This window comes from Zootoca vivipara, chromosome 9 (genome assembly GCF_965207765.1).
Source record: "Zootoca vivipara chromosome 9, rZooViv2.hap1.1, whole genome shotgun sequence".
In the NCBI taxonomy this organism is placed as follows: Eukaryota; Metazoa; Chordata; class Lepidosauria; order Squamata; family Lacertidae; genus Zootoca; species Zootoca vivipara.
In genome coordinates, this window is record NC_142592.1 from 23,387,875 (window position 1) to 23,408,160 (window position 20,286).

At 42.5% G+C, this 20,286-nt stretch overlaps 1 protein-coding gene across 2 annotated transcripts in view; it reads left to right on the forward strand.

Moving 5' to 3' along the window:
- TMEM117 (transmembrane protein 117) overlaps positions 1-20,286 on the forward strand; it is a 198,117-nt gene that overhangs the window by 102,274 nt on the left and 75,557 nt on the right. For both annotated transcript variants that reach the window (XM_035128607.3, XM_035128605.3), the window contains exon 5: positions 17,450-17,547. In XM_035128607.3, the coding sequence (XP_034984498.1) occupies positions 17,450-17,547 (98 nt within the window). The remainder of the gene's footprint in view (positions 1-17,449; positions 17,548-20,286) is intronic.

Genomic DNA, 20,286 nt, shown 5'->3' on the forward strand with positions numbered 1-20,286 from the left:
TGACAGCACAGAGTGTCGCACCAGAGGGGGCAATCTATGTCCCAAACTGCCCAATGACTATGGTTTCATTTTAAAACTTTTGGGATGCATATTAGACATGTAGGACTGCATAGGTGTAATTGGTTGTGCTGTTTTTGGAATCCTTATCTGATCGATAGGTTGCCCCCCATTCCTTCCCTCTTATCCTCTAATTCAGCCGGGGCTGTTTTTCTCATAGCAGCCACTTCTGCCGAATCAGGTGTTGGGATCCAATTTGCTTTGGTCTTGACTTCCAGGTGTGTTGCGATCCCCCGCCTTCCAACCTTTGTTGGTTTTAAATCTAGGTTGGTTTGGGCACACTACTGTTTGTGGTTTGATATGAAGTGTAGTTGCCCATCGAGCCCCTTCCAAGACTTTTTTTTTTAAAAAAAACCCCCCAGCATAGATACATTTATGGATTGCTTCTATAACTCTCCCACTGTGGTGCCACTGGGTTTTTTGTGACTCACATAGCTTTACTGATGAGATTTTGTGATTCCAAAAAGGTTTTGTGCCCCCAAGAGCCCTCAATTATCCTTTGGGAGGGGGGAATAACATTTTGGCCGCATCCACTTTTGCACTCTGGCCATGAATAGGGCTGGGTGATATCAGGTTTCCAACACTGTGATTTATCATCAGCTAAACATTGCAATATAGTGATACGTTGTTGTTGTTGTTGTTGTTGTTGTTGTTGTTTGAATTTATATACCGCCCTATACTTGGGGGGTCTCAGGGCAGTTCACAGAACAAAATCAAAATCTAAAACCACAATATATATATAATCAAAATAAAAACAACCCAATAACATCTGAACCAAAAGCCTGGCTAAAATGGAACGTTTTTGCCTGGTGCCTAAAGGTGTTGAAAAGGAAGGAGCACTGGCTCTGGCCCCATGAGGCACTGGGGTGAAGCTGCCCCTGCAACCACCAGTGCCCGGTGCAGGGAGGAAGGAAGCAGCCAGCCGCTAAGGTGCGGCTGGCCAGCAAGCCCCACCTATGATATACCATTGGGTCAAAATGCCATTGCAATCTGACCCTCAAACCGATCCTGGATGATATATCAATACATTGCTGTCAGGGACCGGGCAAAGGAGGAGTGGTGGAGACCGCCTCCAGGCCTGACCCTTCCAGAGAAGAAGGAGACAGTTCAGAATTACAACAGGGGGTTGAGGGAGGTTGCAGCTCAGAGGCAGATGATGAGAAAAGCTGGGAAATAATGGGAGAGGAGGAGGAGGAGGAGGAGGAGGAGGAGGAGAAGGAGGAGGAGGAGGAGGAGGAAGAAGAAGAAGAAGAAGAAGAAGAAGAAGAAGAAGAAGAAGAAGAAGAAGAAGAAGAAGAAGGGGAAAGACAGCTGACAGACTCAGTGTCTTTAGAAAGCATTCCAGACACACACACACACACCCCAGAACATGGCGGGCATTGAAAATAGGAGAGCAGAGATCTCAAAGGCAAAAGGCACTTTCCAGCCCCCGTAGCGATGACACATGAGGAAGTGGGAGATAGAGGGGCTGGGGTTTCACTCGGAGCAACACCATTGCTACGAGAGGCTGCATTTCTAAGCCTCTCTCTGTGACTATTGAATAAAAAGCATTGGTAAGAACTTTCCTTTTTTTTTTTTTAAAAAAAAATATTTTTATTAATTTTCCAATTAAAACCAATTATATCACATTCAATATTTCAAATTATACACATATATATATCAATCAAACCGAATGTTATGCCAAATCATCTAAATAATTTATTTTTGGGTTCCCATGCTTCAAGAAATTGGGAATTCCTCGCAACTGTCCACTGCCGTCTTATTTCTAAAGTTCAAATCGTCCTCCAAGCTCATAATATTCCAAATCTTCCCCTTACAGTCACATAGATGTTTTCCACTTTCATCCGATTGTTCCAGCTGCTGAGATAAATATCAAAGTTTCACAGATGTTCTTTCTCCTGTGTGAGTTAATCAGTCCAGCCTCCCCATAAATCTTCTTAGTGGAGCTCCCTGTTGCGACGAAGTAGCAGCGCCATCTTAAAAGGCTCAAATCACTTTCATTTTCTCTCATAGCCATGAAGATTTACGATTTATTTATCTTTATAGAATTTACAGCTTTTTCAGGCAGGAGACCCAAACATCCAACCATGAACTCTTGGTAAATTAATGGATCTCCTTGCCCTATAGCTGAACTTAGCTTCAGGTCGCTGCTCCAATTTAAAGTGCGTCACAGCTCATAAATCCTCCGAACGCGTCCAGAACTCCTTCCGTCTGACTAGGGGGGGGCTTTTCTCATCGGCAACTTCACATCTTTAAGAAATATGCTCAGTAACAACAGCTATAAAGTTCAACTCACACAGTCTTTTGCTTCTCTTTCACTCCAAACAAGCCAGGACATCGCGTCCGGGAAGGTACGAGGCAACAATATGAAGAAAAAATAAAAACTTGCTTCCCTTATCGCTCCGTCCCCATCAATCCTTCTTCCAGATGCCGTACATTCTTTGACTCCTCTCACTCAGCAGCATAAAATTCTCAGCAGTAAACAGCGCTTCTTCCCCTCCTTCTGAAGTATGTCCATAAATTTAAGCCTAATTATCTTCTTTAACCATGGAAATCCCCGCCATGCAGATTAGCGTCCGGGAGTCCTGGCCGTCGTAAGTGCTCAGCCCAAGCTCCCCCCACTCCAAAAACAGTCGGAGTGGGTCTGGGGGCATCGCGGGCCAGCGGCCCCTCTCCGTAACCCCCGGAGAGGGTAGGGGGTTGCCATTTACTCCCCTAGCAACCGCCAAATTCCTTACGAAGGTCAGAGAGATGGAAAACAGGTCCGCCATTCCTGCAGGCGGAAACCGGAACCTCGGTAAGAACTTTCCTTGTCTTATCCATTCCTGGCAACCTGCCATGGGAGGTTGGATCCTCTGACTCCTGACAACTGCCCAGTCCTAGCCATGAGCACTTTTATATTTCCGCCACAAACACTGTGATGTGTGAAGCTCAGAGCTTGTTGTGGGACAATGTGTCCAGAAAAGGTTATTCACTCTTGTGTTGTTGTTGTTTATTAAATTTATATATGGCCCTATATCTGGGGGGTCTCAGGGCGGTTCACAGAATATTGTGTGTGTTACATTGTATGTGATTTTAATGTTGTTACACACCACTCTTCAATGATAAATTAAATGCACTTTGAAAATATTTATGGCAATATTTTCCCTCTAGGTAACAGTATTGTGTGCTACCACACACTCAACATGAGAGTACCATTGCATAGTGCTATGCCATCATAATGGGACCCTCGTACCTACGGGACCTCCTCTCCTGGTATGCCCCGCGGAGGACCTTAAGGTCCACAAACAACAATATTCTGGAGATCCCGAGCCATAAGGTGGCTAGAGTGGCCTCAACTAGGGCCAGGGCCTTTTCAGTATTGGCCCCAACTTGGTGGAACGCTCTTTCACAGGAGACCAGGGCCCTGCGGGATTTGTCATCTTTCTGCAGGGCCTGCAAGACAGAGCTGTTCCACCTGGTCTTTGGGTTGGATTCAGCCTGACCCCTGTGTTTCCCTCCCTCGTGGTTTGGATTTATGGACTACTTAAAATGAGGCTGCATTTTAAATTTTAATATTGTATTTTAATCTGTATTTTAATTAATTATTTTCTTTTCTTTTATGTCTTATTGTAATTTTATTGGTGTTAGCCGCCCTGAGCCCGGTTTTGACTGGGGAGGGCGGGGTATAAATAAAAAAAATATTATTATTATATTATAATGTCCCAAATTGGATTTGGCAACATTATAATGGCAATGCAGTGCCACACGTGGCTTTGCCTTGCATTGCAGCCAATGTTCTACCCGAACCCAAATATCCCTGCGCTCATTGAATCAGGCTGAAAGACAAGTTCTTAAAAAGGCAGTCAAATCCTGCAATTCTCTAAGGCATTAAGCTAAATGCTAGATGTAAACAGCTTAATGGCATCATCAGGAGCTGCTTATCAACATCATTATGGAAAGATTTAAAAATGACTGTCGGGTCTATATTATAGCACAGTAAATAAGGAAAAGTCGGTGTTAAAGACTGTTGCTTCTAAGAGGTAGGATCAGGAAAGGGCATGCCTAGATAAAACATCAGTCAATTGGTTTTACTAAATACCAGCCAAGCATGATTTCCAACAGAAGGTGCACAATCCTATGCAAAACACTGATTAAAAAAGCTTAATCAAGTAAGCTGAGATGACAAACAAGAGCAGCTGTAAAGCAAAGATTGTACATATCTGCTATGAACACAGGAATCGTAATAACTGTCTAGAAATTACAAGCAGCAAATCTAATAAAAATCTGACTGCGTGGCAGTCTGGGGAAAGAAAACCCTGTTTCTTTTTCTGAGAAGCTGGACTTCTTTATATACATAGCTTAATTGTAGGCCATTCTGTGAATATCTACCTATAAGGCAAAGGTACATTTTAATGAGTAGCCAGCAACTTAATTCATGTAAGCAGGCAGCAAAAAGGCATTGCGTCTAACATTGTAGGCAAGAACTTTGTAGGAGTGTTTATAACGCAATTCAGATGAGGTGGATTTTAATCCAGTGTTTCCCATGTTGAAATCTAACATTCTTCCCATCAGTCCAGATTGGCTCTCAACCTGAACAACTTGGGCTGATATCATAACAGGGGGGGGGGGTGCTCAGGAAAGAGTGACCGTTGGATGGCCAATATAAGTTGACTTTGGGAATATAGTTCTTCACCATCTGACATCCAGTTTGATGCGTGGTTATAGGATTCCCACTTCCCAAAATCCATCACAAGTGGGAATTCAGGGAATCGTATATGGTAAACTGGTACATAGAACATGGTGGCTCTCTGCTGTTAAAAACCTATTTGATCCCATGGAGTGTTCCACCACTAGAATAGGAAGAGAGACCAGTTTCCCTATCGCGAGCAGACCCTGTGAACTTCCTATACTACTACTACTACTACTAATAATAATAATAATAATTTATTATTTATACCCCGCCCATCTGGCTGGGTTTCCCCAGCCACTCTGGGCGGCTTCCAACAGAAAAATGAAATAAAATAATTTATTAAACATTAAAAGCCTCCCTAAACAGGGCTGCCTTCAGATGTCTTCTAAAAATCTGGTAGCTGTTTTTCTCTTTGACATCTGATGGGAGGGCGTTCCACAGGGCGGGCGCCACTACCGAGAAGGCCCTCTGCCTGGTTCCCTGCAACTTGGCTTCTTGCAACGAGGGAACCGTCAGAAGGCTCTCGGTACTGGACCTCAGTGTCCGGGCAGAACAATGGGGGGGGGAGACGCTCCTTCAGGTATACTGGACCGAGGCCATTTAGGGCTTTAAAGGTCAGCACCAACACTTTGAACTGTGCTCGGAAACGTACTGTTCTGAAGGGCTTCCTAACCCTCTCACAGAGAGAAGGTGGTTTTTTTTGGAATTTTCTCCCTCGCTGTTCCACTGTCAACTCAATGTCAACCTATGATCAACCACTACAAAAACAGCTTCATAATATTATTATGGTGTTATCCTATGATATCTCTTATAATCCTACAAAGCTGGAGCATTCGATAATACATATGCCATCATAACCATGGAGAGAATAGACTCTAGAATGTGTACTAGAATCCACTTCCTAGAAAATAGTTGATTATGTGGGACTTCCTACCAAACCTGTACTGATAACAAATTACTGTATTTTAAGCTTTTCCTAACGAGAAAGAGCAATGACCTGCTGAAGGATTTTAGATTGCCTTTGTAGAGTGTGTTTTGAAAAATAGATGTTGTGGTCCTTCGTGGAAGTGCACGAAATACTAATTTTCTGTTTTCACTGAGTACAGATTTGACTGTGCCCTTTGTGCCTTTCAAGAACAACAAACATGAATCAATGTGCGCTGTGTAATTTTGAAGTACGGTACTCTGTTTCCTCTGATGGATCATAGTTATGCACAAAGGGAGCCTAAGATTATTATTCTTTTTTGCATTCAGCCATTATAAGCTAACACAATTAGTACAGTGACATTTCCAAGCTTTACGAGAAAACAATATCTGATCTCCTCTTTTCTCTCTCTTGATCATGCCATATATGTAACGATTATTCCTGCCAGTCAAAAGTATTATCTTGTACATCAGATTGCACACTCCCTGCATTATAGGCTCTGCCATTTCCTAGTCAGATCAAACACAGAAGACTGTTTACTAAACAGATTTCTGAGATATATGACTGGGGTACATGCATCTGAACCAGCAATCTTGTCCCAGTTCATTCACCCTGTGCTGTGTCTCTCACTGCTTTGTAGCTAATTTCCACATTTCCTGCATGGTATATCTGCTTTTAAAAAACCTTTTTCTGCCACCAAGGATTTTTTAATGTTTTTTTTTAAAACCATCAAGTGCTGATCTTGCACAATCACACCTAACTGCACTGTAAAAAGAATAGGTTCATTGTGCTGCAAAAGTGAGTAAGGGATTTGATGATGAAATTGATCCTGGTATGGTGAGGTTGTTTTAAATTTGTCTTCAAAAATAAATTAGTGCACGCACACACACACACACACACACACACACACACACACACACACACAGACGTCTCTAGATGAATGGGTGCAATTAAACAAATTCACATTAAAAAACAAAACAGAATCTGTTTACTTTTTTGATGATGAAAGCTGAGCAGGACAAAGGCGAAGAAGAGTTCCAATGAGGTGCTAGCTTTTGGCTAGTATTCAAGGTAGCGTTAAGTAATGGTCCCATCTGTACAAGAATTTGCTCTTGTTGAATAAAACTCCCCCCTTCCTCTATGCACCCCCTAAATCTGTTCTGGCGATATTGGGAAGGCAAGGGGAGAGAAGATGGGAGAAAGTCCCATTGCACAAGCAGAAATCCTTGTGCTGACAGGGCAAGAGAGTTGGCTACTGTTCAATGCACTGCGGGGGAACCTGAACAAGTGGAATTAGAAGAGTAAAGGATAATATATTTCATGATGAAGGAATATCATGATGAAGAATACCATGTGAATAGCAGTTGTAGGTTGAACAAAAAGTTGCTGTTATAGGTGCCTACTTATTGCTAATTAACTAAATTACCGCTTTAAAAAGTGTGGTTTCACCCGCCCGCCCCCCCAACATACACACAGTGGTAGAAGCCAGAACAAATTGTTGGAATGACAATGATCACATCCTTTTTGTCCAAACAAGACCATGTTATTGTTAGGTATGTTGTGACAATGTCAAGTACTTTCTTTGATGTACCAGCATCCACAAATGACTGTCCTTCATGAGCATCAGAAAATGAATTTGATTCCTCTAATGCAAAAAGTAATTGGATTTTTTCCCTTTATTGAATGCATCTCTTTAATGACTACCACTGTGTCGGCCAATTTAACTGCAAGTGACCTGACATTGATCAGATGATAGGACTTAAAATAAATGCTTGAGCTACGAGATGAAAAAGATCAGCTGTTTGATAGTTTGGGTGTGTGGGCAGAATATTTCCTATCTTTTTCTACCCTTGAATAATATCCCCTACTTGAATATGATTCTTTTAAAGCATACAATTGAAATAATTGATCATTCAGTAGCAGATTGCATCCTTCTAGCATGTATAATAAGTAATTTCCAGAAAGTGCCTTGGAGACAACACTTTGAAAATTGAATAAAATTCAACCAGCAATAAACTTGCTACTTGCAAATGCTTATTACGATTCAGTGTATTCCTGGAACTGAGGGCACAATCCACCAAGCTCTGCTGCTTTTGTAGCCTGTAATTATACTAGTGGAGCTTGCATAGAGATCAATAATACTAAGTGGAGTGAGTTAATTTTTTAAAGGCTACACCTCTGTTGTTAAGTGTCCCCCCCCCCAAATGTTAACAACAGACCCAGTGCCAAACACCTTGAGAACAACCTTAAATATTTCAGTATATAATGCCATCTGTCCTACTAAGGCTATGGGTCAGTTGTTTTTTTTTAAAAAAATATTTTTTCAGGACCTGCCTGCTTATATAAACTTTTCATCCAAAAAATGGAATGCCTTTAGCATCCCTTCACAGCATTGTTTTTATGAGAGTACAATCACCAGTGACTGGTGTCTAAAAATGTCCCATGATGAGATTTGCTCATTTGTAAGAGTATTTCTCTTATGCCAGTGTACCATAGACTGAGTTGGGCAGTGCCAATGGAAAATATCAACGTCTTCACTGCTGTACCACAGAAATACATTCAAGGCAATTCACTACTGTCATCTTCTGAGATACAGTGGGAAACTTATGGATCTCCAGATGTTATTGGACTCCAGTTCTTATTAGCCTCAGCCACCAAGGGCAATAGGCACTGTACTACAACAACAGGTGTTTTGGATAGCAAAGGCATCTAATTCACCTTGTTCCATGAACCTCAAAGTAGTTTACAAGGGTTCTAGATCAGGAGTCCCCTGCGTGTGGGACCATCTCAGAACTACATCGATTCAACCTTGGGTTCCTTGATCTAGGTGGGATCTCAATATAAATTGGTAAGTAAGTTTTAATCTGTAAGCTGCCTTGAGCCCCTTCAGGGGAAAGGGCTGGGTATAATGAAATATATAACAATAACAGCAACAAAATGTAAGTAAATTCTTGAGAATTTAGGTTTTCTTCTGGGTGGTTGTTCCATCGTGAAAGTTCTCCTTCAGTCACCCCATTCTATATAGTACCAATCCACAATGCCATGAATGTTTGTAGACCACACATTCTCTAGGGCAGTATTGGGGAAACTCCTGGCCACATGGAGTGAACCATTCCCAACAGTCCCATGCCTGACATTATAAGACATCAGCCCTGGGAAAGTTCAGGATGCTTGCCAAGGAAAATTCAGGAAGGCACAGATGCTTTCTCTGAAGCCAAAATGTAACATTTTTTAAAAAAAATTGGGCACCTTTTTCTGTTGCTCTGCATGGCGACAGTGAGATGCATTAAATTTAGAAAGCACCAGCTGCAAGGGGGGGGGGGGGAAGTGTTTCCCTTGCAGCTGCAGCTTGGATTCAATCAATTCAGGCTGGGGCTGCAAAGGAAGAATGACTTGAATTCAAGCTGTGGATGCAAAGGAAGCCTTTTTCTATTTGAAATCTAAACCACGTCAGGAGGTTGAGGGGCAGGTGACCCCCCACAAAGGGCTAGGCACTTCTGGATCCAGCCCTCTGGTCAGATCCAGTCTGCCACCCCAGCTCCAGGTTGTAGTACTCAGCTTGCCAATAGTAGCTGGTTTTATAATGCTACACTCACTGAATCAAAGCATTAATTTATTTCTTCCCAAAGAGATAAACATCAAATGTTCAGGCAATTTCAAAGCAAAACATTTCTGACCTCTAGTTCATCCTTGATGAAAGTACGCTGAAGCTGTTCTAAAAATTAAAAAGCACTTTTACACGCACGTGGGCTTCTTCTCCACAGGTCATGGCATCAGCACCATAGACAGCACTTCCCTTCACTGTGAATCCCTAATACTGTGAGGGAGTGTAATTTTGAGAGAGAATTTGGTGGTTGAAGAGGGAGAGAGGGTTAGGAAGTCTTGGACAGTCATGTGTCTCTATCCGAGAGAGCAACTTGCCTTGCTGGATTTTAAACATTGGCTATTCCTGGTAAACCACTAAGCCTCTTGGGATTGCCAATCAGAAGGTCGGCGGTTCGAATCCCTGCGATGGGGTGAGCTCCCGTTGCTCGGTCCCTGCTCCTGCCAACCTAGCAGTTCGAAAGCACGCCAAAAAGTGCAAGTAGATAAATAGGTAAACGGGAAGGTAAACGGCATTTCCATGTGCTGCTCTGGTTTGCCAGAAGTGGCTTAGTCATGCTGGCCACATGACCTGGAAGCTGTACCCCAGCTCCCTCAGCCAGTAAAGCAAGATGAGCGCCACAACCCCAGAGTCATCCGTGACTGGACCTAACAGTCAGGGGTCCCTTTACCTTTACCTTTATTCCTGGGATTTGCTAAATGCAAATACAGTGGTACCTCGGTTTTTGAACATCTCCATTGATGAACGTTTCGAATGTTGTAAACTCGGAAGTAAATGATTCCGTTTTTGAACGCGCCTCAGAATTTGAACGGCTTCCGCTGAATGTATATGTTATTTTTCTCAATTATCTCTATTAAATTTGCAGACTACTCTTTGCACCTTGGTTTTTAAACGTTTCAGAACTCTAACAGTCTTCCAGAACGGAAACCAAGGTACCACTGTAGAAGTAGAAATTACATACCGCTGATTTTTGAAGGGGCATTTTCTGTGGCCTGGCTGTTTTATTATCTGAATCTATCTGTAGCTTTTTCTGCCATTCCTCTCTCCCTCTCCCTCCCTCTCTCTCTCCCTCTCTCTCCCTCTCTCTCTGTCCCAGAGTGAACTATATCATTAACTGCCTGGGCCAAGAGGACTTTGCAAAAGGGTCTGCAGATCAAGGGATACTTCTGTGTGACTGTCAACTAGAGCTGTGTTCTCAAGTGCCGGGAGCTATTTAATGCTATAAATACTTCCTTGTAGGCCAGAAATATTGACTTTCAAACCATGGTATGGATGAATAAGAAATTTGACTAACTGATTGCTGTTGAATGGTCTAGCCACCCAGCTGATACTAAGTGTTCTTAGAGCAAAGGAAAAGTATAGAGACATTCCTACTTCTGGATTCTTTGTTCTCAGTGCACACAGTTCTATATTTGACAGTGGCATTTATTAGTCATGCCTTCACTGTAGAAATAAGTCATGCTCTCAAGGACTCCTTCAGGTCTGTGCAAGCATGACTTGCAAGCATGCACCAGAACTTGGGCTTTGTTTTCTGATATCTATTTCTCATGCTGCAGCAGTGGTTGTTGCTTCTGAAGTTGCTCCAAGTTGTGGAGGTATCTCCACAGGCAGCACAATGGGGTGCTTTTGGAAAGAGGGAGCTTAATAATCTTGCGGTCTACCGAAAGTTTGCTGCATGGACTTCCCATGTAGCCGCCCGGTAATAAGCACTAATGGCTTCAGTGAACTTTGCAGGCTTTGTGCAAGCAGATATTCCTCATTTATTTCATCAGGGCAAATTAGTGTAGTTTTTTGAGAGTACATGTGGATGGGAATACATCATAGCCCAATGGAGAACACATGTTTTACATGCAAAAAGTCCTAGGTTCAATCCCTCCCATTCCCTCGTAGGGCTGGGAAAGATTCCAGTCTGGAGAGACACTGCCAGTCAGTGTTGACAACACTGGGGTAGATGGACTAATGGTCCCTAAGACAGCTTCCTATGTTCATATGCTGCTGTGGATGGAGAGGATATTCAATTAGGTTTGTACTTAATGCCAAACCTCCCTAATTTGCACTTTCCAAAACGCTATGTGAACCAAAACAGCCATTCTTAGAAATTTCCACTTCTTCCATTTTTGCAGGGCAGTTTGCCAGCCATGTGTGCAAGAATGCATAATATTAGGGGGAAGGGTGCATAGCAAATGCATGCATTGACATACAAAAATGCATCTTATTGGAGATAAGCACTTTGCAAAAAGGTGTATAGTAGAAAAATGGCACACACACACACACACACACACACACACCCTACACACAAAGGTGCATATTCAAAATTTGCTGGTGATTTTTTTGAAATACATTTTTAAAATTGCAATGTGATGTGATGTGGAGGTGTGGAGAATGGAACTTGAGGCTGGGAAAAAAATGAGAAACCCAGAGAAACCAAAACTGGAAGATTGACCATCCCTGTATGCCACTGAACATTTCTGGGAGATGGTGAGCTAGAAGATATATCATAGCTACCAAATACATGCAACCATGGTTAACGTCAACTTTCAGGCATGGCAATAGCCTTACTCCTCAGCTACATGGTTTGCCCACCTTCATTAACTCAGTTTTCTTCCCCTGCCATGTTTTATAATTAATTTCAGTCAGCAATGATCGTGCCATTGTACTTGCCTATCATCATAGGGACCCAGGTGGCGCTGTGGGTTAAACCACAGAGTCTAGGGCTTGCTGATCAGAAGGTCGGCGGTTCGAATCCCTGCAACGGGGTGAGCTCCCGTTGCTCGGTCCCAGCTCCTGCCAACCTAGCAGTTCGAAAGCACATCAAAGTGCAAATAGGGACCGCTCCAGCGGGAAGGTAAACGGCGTTTCCGTGCGCTGCTCTGGTTCACCAGAAGCAGCTTTGTCATGCTGGCCACATGACCCGGAAGCTGTCTGCGGACAAACGCCGGCTCCCTCAGCCTATAGAGTGAGATGAGCGCCGCAACCCCAGAGTCGGACACGACTGGACCTGATGGTCAGGGGCCCTTTACCTTATCATCATTGTTTTTAGTGGGGAAGATTCAAGTGGGCATTGCTTTGGGTGGCAGACAGTTTTGGTGGAAACCTATCCCCAAGCTGGTCTTTAAGATTAAGGGCAGCGGGAGACTACAGGAGAATCAAGGCAGTGTAAATTGTTTAAGGTTCACTGCCAGCTGAAGTTAGACTCAGACAATCTGAGATAAAAGCAGACGTGCCTCTTTAGATCTCATAACACAGTGAGTGCTTTATGAGCTACAGATGCCCGATTCATTACATTATTAATATATGCTTAAATGCTACAGATACTTGAACATATTTTACCTGCGTCCAACAGAACATGGAGTACTTATAATCATCCAGCTGGTCTTTGACCGTATTAAAGTTTTACTTACTTACTTACATCCAGCAGTTAGAATTTCAAAACTGAAAAGATGAACGTATTTATCTGCAGGTTAACTCCACGTTTTTCTTTTTGCAAAAGGAGTTGCTTTCATCCTTTTACACTTAAGAATGCAATCCTATGTATGTGTCTCAACTCAGAAACAAGTCTCACTGAGTTCAATAGGATTTATTCCTAGGAAGTGTGTAGCAGATTGCAGCCAGAGTCTCATGTTTATAACCCTGAACTCTGGCCCAGAAGAGTGGGCTATTTCATGCTCATTAATTTACAATTTCAAAACAAGTTCTCTCTCATCTTATGGCTTTTGAGCATTCTAAGGATGAGGCAATCAAATAGGATTGGCTAATATTGATTCTTGTTTCCAATTCCTCTCCCCCCCTTTTTCTTAAATAACCATAAATTGGGAGCTGATTAACAGATGGTTTGTTTAAATATACAGATTAAAAATTAATACTAGCTTTTTCATCCCCCACATTTTTTTAAAGAAGAAAACATTGTGTGGGTTTCTTTCTTTTTTTCTCTGCATAATTTTCACTGCCATTAATAATGGAAAGTAGATAACAGGTGGCATATGGTCTTCTTTATGGAGGACTCTCAGGCTTCACTTGCTTGGACTGCAGTGTTGAGTACGAAGCCAGGATTTCTCTAGATGCCACTTCCTACGGTAGTTAGATTGGAACAGAATTGTGTGTGTCTTCATGGTCATATGTGGCAAATCAGTCACCTTGAATTTAGATGGCCTTCCAAAAGTCTGAAGCTATGCAAACTCCACTTGTGGCGTATCTGCTGCAGTCTGTGGTTGGGAATCAAAGCCCACTTTGACTTTTTGAGTTGCTATAACATCGCATGTATATAGCACATTGATGGTAGGGGGGCTATTCTCTTCCTAAAGAGCCAGTGTGGTGTAGTGGTTAAGAGTGGTAGACTTGTAATCTGGGGAACCGGGTTCGTGTCTCTGCTCCTCCACATGCAGCTGCTGGGTAACCTTGGGCTAGTCACACTTCTCTGAAGTATCTCAGCCTCACTCACCACACAGGGTGTCTGTTGTGGGGGAGGAGGGGAAAGGAGATTGTTAGCCGCTTTGAGACTCCTTCGGGTAGTGATAAAGCGGGATATCAAATCCAAACTACTCTTCTTCTTCTTCTTCTTCTTCTTCTTCTTCTTCTTCTTCTTCTTCTTCTTCTTCTTCTTCTTCTTCTTCTTCTTCTTCTTCTTCTTCCTAAATGATGGATCCAGAATCTGGATTTCTTAGGCTTCTTTTCCATAGTAACTGCCTAGAATTGTGGTATCATCGATCTTGATATTTTTAGATGAGTTTTTATGAATATTTTAGATCACTTGAATCAATCTTTAACACCCTTCTCTGCCTTCTTTGTTCACGCAATTAAGGAGAAGAACAATAGAACTATAGTCACTATGCCATCCAAAGAATTTTGCCATTCCTGTTGCAGCAAGCCTTTTAAGTCACATCTCATTGTGCATTCACCATAGAACTGTAGAGTTGGAAGGCATCCAAGGGCCGTCTAGTCCAGCCCCCTGCAATCCAGGAAACGAAAGTATGGCAAAGCATTTTAAAAAGTATTTTGTATTCTTTTTCTGTTGCAACAATAATCAAGAATTTGAGCAAACATTGGCGTACAGTACTGGTATTCGTGTCACATTACACCGTTTCCTGTTTGAGTTTACACTACTGTTGCAAGACATGAAAGCATTCACAACTCCATGGACAGACATAGCTCCAAAATTTCCTGTGTGTCAAAGGCATTTTAAAATGCTTTTTGAAAACCTGTCCTTAGAGACGGAGATCTGGTTCATACATTAGGAGCAATGGCATATAACCTCCATGGCAAGACTTAGTGGGCCCTGAAATATTTTGGTGCAACCAAATAACACAGCTGCAGAAATGCAGAGGCAACGGCAGTTGCTCATTCTAAGCTGGATGGCAGGCTTTATAGTTTCTCTGCGAAAGCAAATATGGCCAAAGTTTTCTTGTGAAAGAGGCACAGGGATTATTCTCTCAGTGGTAGGAAAATTCAAAGAACTGCAGAACAGGGAACTTGAAAAGTCCTCTCTCCACAGAGAAGCATTCTCAGAGAATTACAACAGTGGACCCATGTTGATCTCTACAGAGATCAAAAGCAAGGGAATCGATAGGTGCGCCATGAAAGGAAACCCCACACTTTTAATGAATTCCATTTTTCAGCCATTGCTTCTATTCTTTTTGATCTCGCTTGATTAGGTGCTACCCCTCTGTTGTGCCGCTGTGCTTGGTGACACAGTTAGTCAAATGGTAATCAAGCCTGCTCACTCTGCCAGTTCATTGGTTGGGGGCCAGTAACCCTTTCTCTAGTGGTCATCCATTCAAAATTGGACGACAGTTCCAAGTCACAACAAGTGCAGGTTTCATTGCTGCTTCTGCCCATCTACCTGTCTTCTAGGAACCGCTTCACATGCTGCTTACTTCCGTTCCACATGCCAAATGGGATATCATTCGTTCACTTATGGTGCCAGCAGCAACAGCAACACTGAAGAACAACTCGTGGCCACGTTTTGCTTCATCCAAACCCAAATGGGACTGTGCAAATGGATCCTGGTTAAACAACCATGGAATTGCAGAGTTTGAAGGGATCCTGAGGATCATCTAGTCCAGGCATAGGCAAACTCGGCCTTCCAGATTTTTGGGGACTACAACTCCCATCATCCCTAGCTAACTGGACCACGCTCTAGCCCACTGAGCTATCCAGATGATTGTCACCTAGTCAGTGGCGTAGCAAGGGGGCAGGTCGACCCGGATGCCACCCTGGAGGGGGGTGACACTCGGTGCCCCCCACTGGGGAACATGTTTTTTTTTCTGTTGCATGAGATTTTTCAACTGTTCTTATATGTTCTTTCAATGCTGATTTCATATCTGAAGTTGATTTTGTTATGTAAGCTCTAGTTTTTTTGTGATTCATGTTTTTTCACTTTTTGCCAGAGCCAGAGCTGCCGGGGGGGCGGGGGGTTGACAAAAAAAAAATCCACACTGGGTACCACCTGGGCTTGCTACGCCTCTGCATGTAGCTAAAGATAAATCATTTTCAGTGTAGCTCTCCTATTCAGATTTTCAATGAACAGGGATTCTCCACTTTTAAGCAGCAGTATGGGGTGGCTGGAGAGAGAGAGAGAAAAAAAGGGGGGGTTACACCATTTGAAAGGAGGACAACAACAACAACAACAACAACAACAACAACAATTTATTACTTGTACCCCACCCATCTGGCTGGGTTTCCCCAGCCACTCTGAGCGGCTTCCAACAGGAGATTAAAAATATCAGTCATTAAAAAAAAAAATTGCCTAAACAGGGCTGCCTTCAGATGTCTTCTAAATGTCAGATAGTTGTTTATTCCTTTGACATCTGATGGGAGGGCATTCCACAGAGCAGGAGCCACTACCGAGAAGGCCCTCTGCTTGGTTCCCTGTAACTTGGCTTCTCGTAGCGAGGGAACCGCCAGAAGGCCCTCAGTGCTGCACCTTAGTGTCTGCGCAGAATGATGGGGGTGGAGACACTCCTTCAGGTATATTAGGCCGAGGCCATTTAGGGCTTTAAAGGTCAGCACCAACACCCAACCCAACCCCCCTGATGATCTCTCCCAGCAGCTTCATATTGATTTTGGAATATAGAAGAAAACCACCCCCACTCTCCGTTATTTTCAAAGGAATGCGAAGGAGACTGAGACAATTTGGAACGTAATCTAAGTGGAAAGATAACTGGTTATAAATTTTCAGCTGAAAGGAGGAAAAGTATCTGCCAGCTGCAAGGTCAGAGGTTTTCCTATTAATCATTGGCAGTTTGGAATCAGACCGTTCTTCCTAGGTTGGAAAAGAAAATGGTGAGGACAGTTTATTTGTTGGAACAGAGGGGTCTCTAACAAGCTCTTCAATCATGGGATGAAGACACAGAGGTTTTTGGAAACTGTGACACAACCACTTCCCCCAAGTCATGATGGGAAATATCAACTGCTTGAAGAATGAAGGACACAACAACATATATGGTTGGGATAACATTATGGAGAAAAAATTATTACACACAGGAAAGAACAATGATTACAGACTAAGTGCATTACTTGAAACTTTGTCAATTACTTAGTATATTAACACGAATTGAAACCATAAGATTGTAGCCATTGTACAAAGTATTATCTCAAAGGGAATGTAATCGAAATTATTAAGATTTTGGAACTCAGAAAATAAAAACAAAAACAAAGAGGAAGCCATCAAATCTAGCACGTGAGGAGGCCACTTTAGCTAAATTGTATAATTTGGTATATTAATAATTGGTATATTAAAAATTGTATTAATTGGATGAAATTAATTGGCATTGTTATAATGAGGCTGTTATTGGAACAATATTGGAAAATCAATAAAAATAATTTTTTTAAAGGAAGTGTGGGATGGGAGCAGTTGGAGGAGAATGGTGCAGGGACAAGGAGGAATGAAAGGAGGCACAAGGGGTTCACAGCGCACATTAAGCTGAGATATGGGCAGGCCCTCATTTGTGAGTAAGCCCCATTTACCTCTCTGGGACTTATCTATGAGTGAACACACATAGTATTGAACTGCATAATTGCATGTGCAACTTTGTCCCCTGGCTTGGGGCATTTTTGATGTATCGTTTGAAATCACTGGAATACATTACAAACTCTCTCTCTCTCTCTCTCTCTCTCTCTGTGTGTGTGTGTGTGTGTGACTGTAACTGAACTACCTCAGCTTGAACTCTTCTCTTTGTCTCTTTCTTCACTCCAGGTCACAGATATGATGCTTCAGGACAAGCCTTATCCATACTGGGGAAAGTCTGCCAGAGCTTTCTGGAAAAGGGGGAACATCAGGATCATTTTATTCTGGTAGGAATAACCACAGTTCGATTATTGCAAACGGTTGGTTGTCTGTGTGCTTGTACAGAATATACCACATAAATATATAATTCTGAACCACTTCCAAGGGTTGTAGCACAAAACATCTGGAGGGTATCAGGTTGAGGAAAGCTGAGATAGATCCTTGGTCTGATCCAGCCTGTCTTTTCTTATCAGAATCAAATCAGTAAATGTTCTGCTGTGTTTTTACCATGATATAAAGTTTTCTTAACCTATTTTTACCTTGAAATAATTTGCCACCACAAATTTCTTGAATGCTAAATTGGATTAAGTGTAAGCAAGGCATCATTTCATCTTCAAAAATAAGCTGATCTAATGGGGATTTTTTAAAATATAAAGGGTGACATAAGTGCCTTCATTTCTTGCTGTGGGCAATGAAATAAAATTGCCTTAGGCAACACCACTCATTAAATAAAGACATTATTTATGGGATACATGCCAGGCATTCAATAACAGCCTTCTTAATAAGCAGAGTGAAAAAGAAAGATGGGTAAATAAGTAACGTTAAAAATTATAACCAAGTATTGTGACCCCTTAAAGACACGTGGTTGTAGAGGGGGAAATATAAGCAGGAAATGCAAAAAATACAGACTGTGACAATTGTATTATAGTTTAACCATACAGTATATAAAATAGCTACAGTGACCATTCACAAAGCATGGTTGATGAGAACACAAACATCTTGGGAAGCTATTTAGCTCTTATACTGGGATAAAAACTCATTGGTGGTGCCTAATGTTAGATATACTCAGCATAGACTCACTAAAATGACTAAATGTCTGAACATAAGTAACTTTATTAGTTATTATGTTCATGTCCCAACGTTCCTCCAAGAAGCTCAGGGTGGTACACACAGTTCTCCATCCCATTTTACGATCACAACAACACTGAGAGATGACGATTGGCCCAAGGTCACCCAGAGAGTTTTACAACTAAGTAGGAATAATAATAATAATTTATTATTTATACCCCGCCAATCTGGCTGAGTTTCCCTAGCCACTCCAACAAAATATTAAAATACAATAGTCCTTCAGATATTAAAAGCTTCCCTAAACAGAGCTGCCTTCAGATGTCTTCTAAAAGTCTGGTAGTTGTTTTTTCCTTTGACATCTGGTGGGAGGGTGTTCCACAGGGCGGGTGCCACTACCGAGAAGGCCTCTGCCTGGTTCCCTGTAACTTTGCTTCTTGCAGTGGGGGAAACCACCAGAAGGCCCTCGGAGCTGGACCTCAATGTCCGGGCAGAACGATGGGGGTGGAGATGCTCCTTCAGCTATACTCGACCAAGGATTTGAACTTTAGATTCCCGGGTCCTATTCTAGCATCCCAAACTTTATACTACCCTGGCTTTCTTAAGCCCATTGATTTAAATGGGCCTGCAGTAATGGGAAATAGGTTCAAACTGGGAATTAACCATAACTTAGACAGAACCATCCCTCACATTCTTGAAGATTAAACCCACTGGCTATGACCACATATGCAAATGCATTTGGGAAGTTTTCACAATGCAATAAACGAAACAAACTAATCTAAAGGAAATGGATCCGCTTTCATCACTATATCTTAACTTTCATCCTCTACAGAGGAAGGTGTGTCCTTTCAGCTGTCACCTGGGCTCATCCCTCTCTTCTCACAGCCTCTAACCCTGTGATATCTCCCAGGGCCACCTCTCAATTGATGGGCACAAATGAAATATTTCCCACCCCCACCTAAGAATGGCCCAAGCTGCTTGACTAAAGCGTTAATTTGAAAAAAAGCTAGTTGTGAAGAATCATTAAGGTAGGGATTCTTTAAGGTGCAAATTTGCAGAACATGTTCCAAATTTACATCTTCTAAATCCTTTTAGCAGCAATTTGCTTCCAACCTCCATTTTGGCAAATTTAATGTACTTCAGCTAGATATCTTTAGAGCTCTAAAAAATGGAAATCAAACTTTGGAATCTAAAGCATTGTATAAAACATGCTTAATTAAGCAACTCCATGTGTTGAATGGGAAGGGATATAAAATGAAATTATTTGAATTGCACACATGTGCCGCCCCCCCCACCCTAACAAGGTCCCAGATTGATGGTGGACAATTTGCTATAACATTTGGGATTATCCTGGCAGAATGATTGTCATGGGCAGTATCTTGCTTCAACACTTACCATCTCAAATGACCATATCTCTCCTCTGAGCTGAGCTTGCAAACTGGCTGTGGTTGCCTTTATAACTTGTATAATGCCTATTCTAAAACAGCTGCATTGGCTGCCAGTTAATTTCTAGGCTCAGTTTCTCATGCTACTGTTTAAAGCCCTAAACAACTTGACCCCAAATATCTGAAAGAATATCTCCTTTCTTACAGTCCCCACTGGGTGTTAAAATCAGCAAAGGGTCCCTTCTTTGTAGCTCCACCTTGAGGAGTTCAGAATGCTGATGCTGGTGGTGATTGCCCAGGACAGGGCCTTACCTGTGGCAGCCACTGGACGCCCCTGCAGGTGGCATGCCACACCCCCAGGATGCGCACCACACCCCTGTGGGTGGCGTGCCATGCCCCCGAGATGCATGCCACGCCTCCCACTCTCCACCCCCCCCCAGTGCCGGAGCATGAAGCTCCACCACTGGTGGCAGCCCCTTAGCTGTGGAATGCCCTCTCCACCCAGGTGCATCTGCTGCCTTCCCTATACAGTTGTACCTTCTTTGCTTGGAAATCAAACAAAGGGTCTGCTGGTTT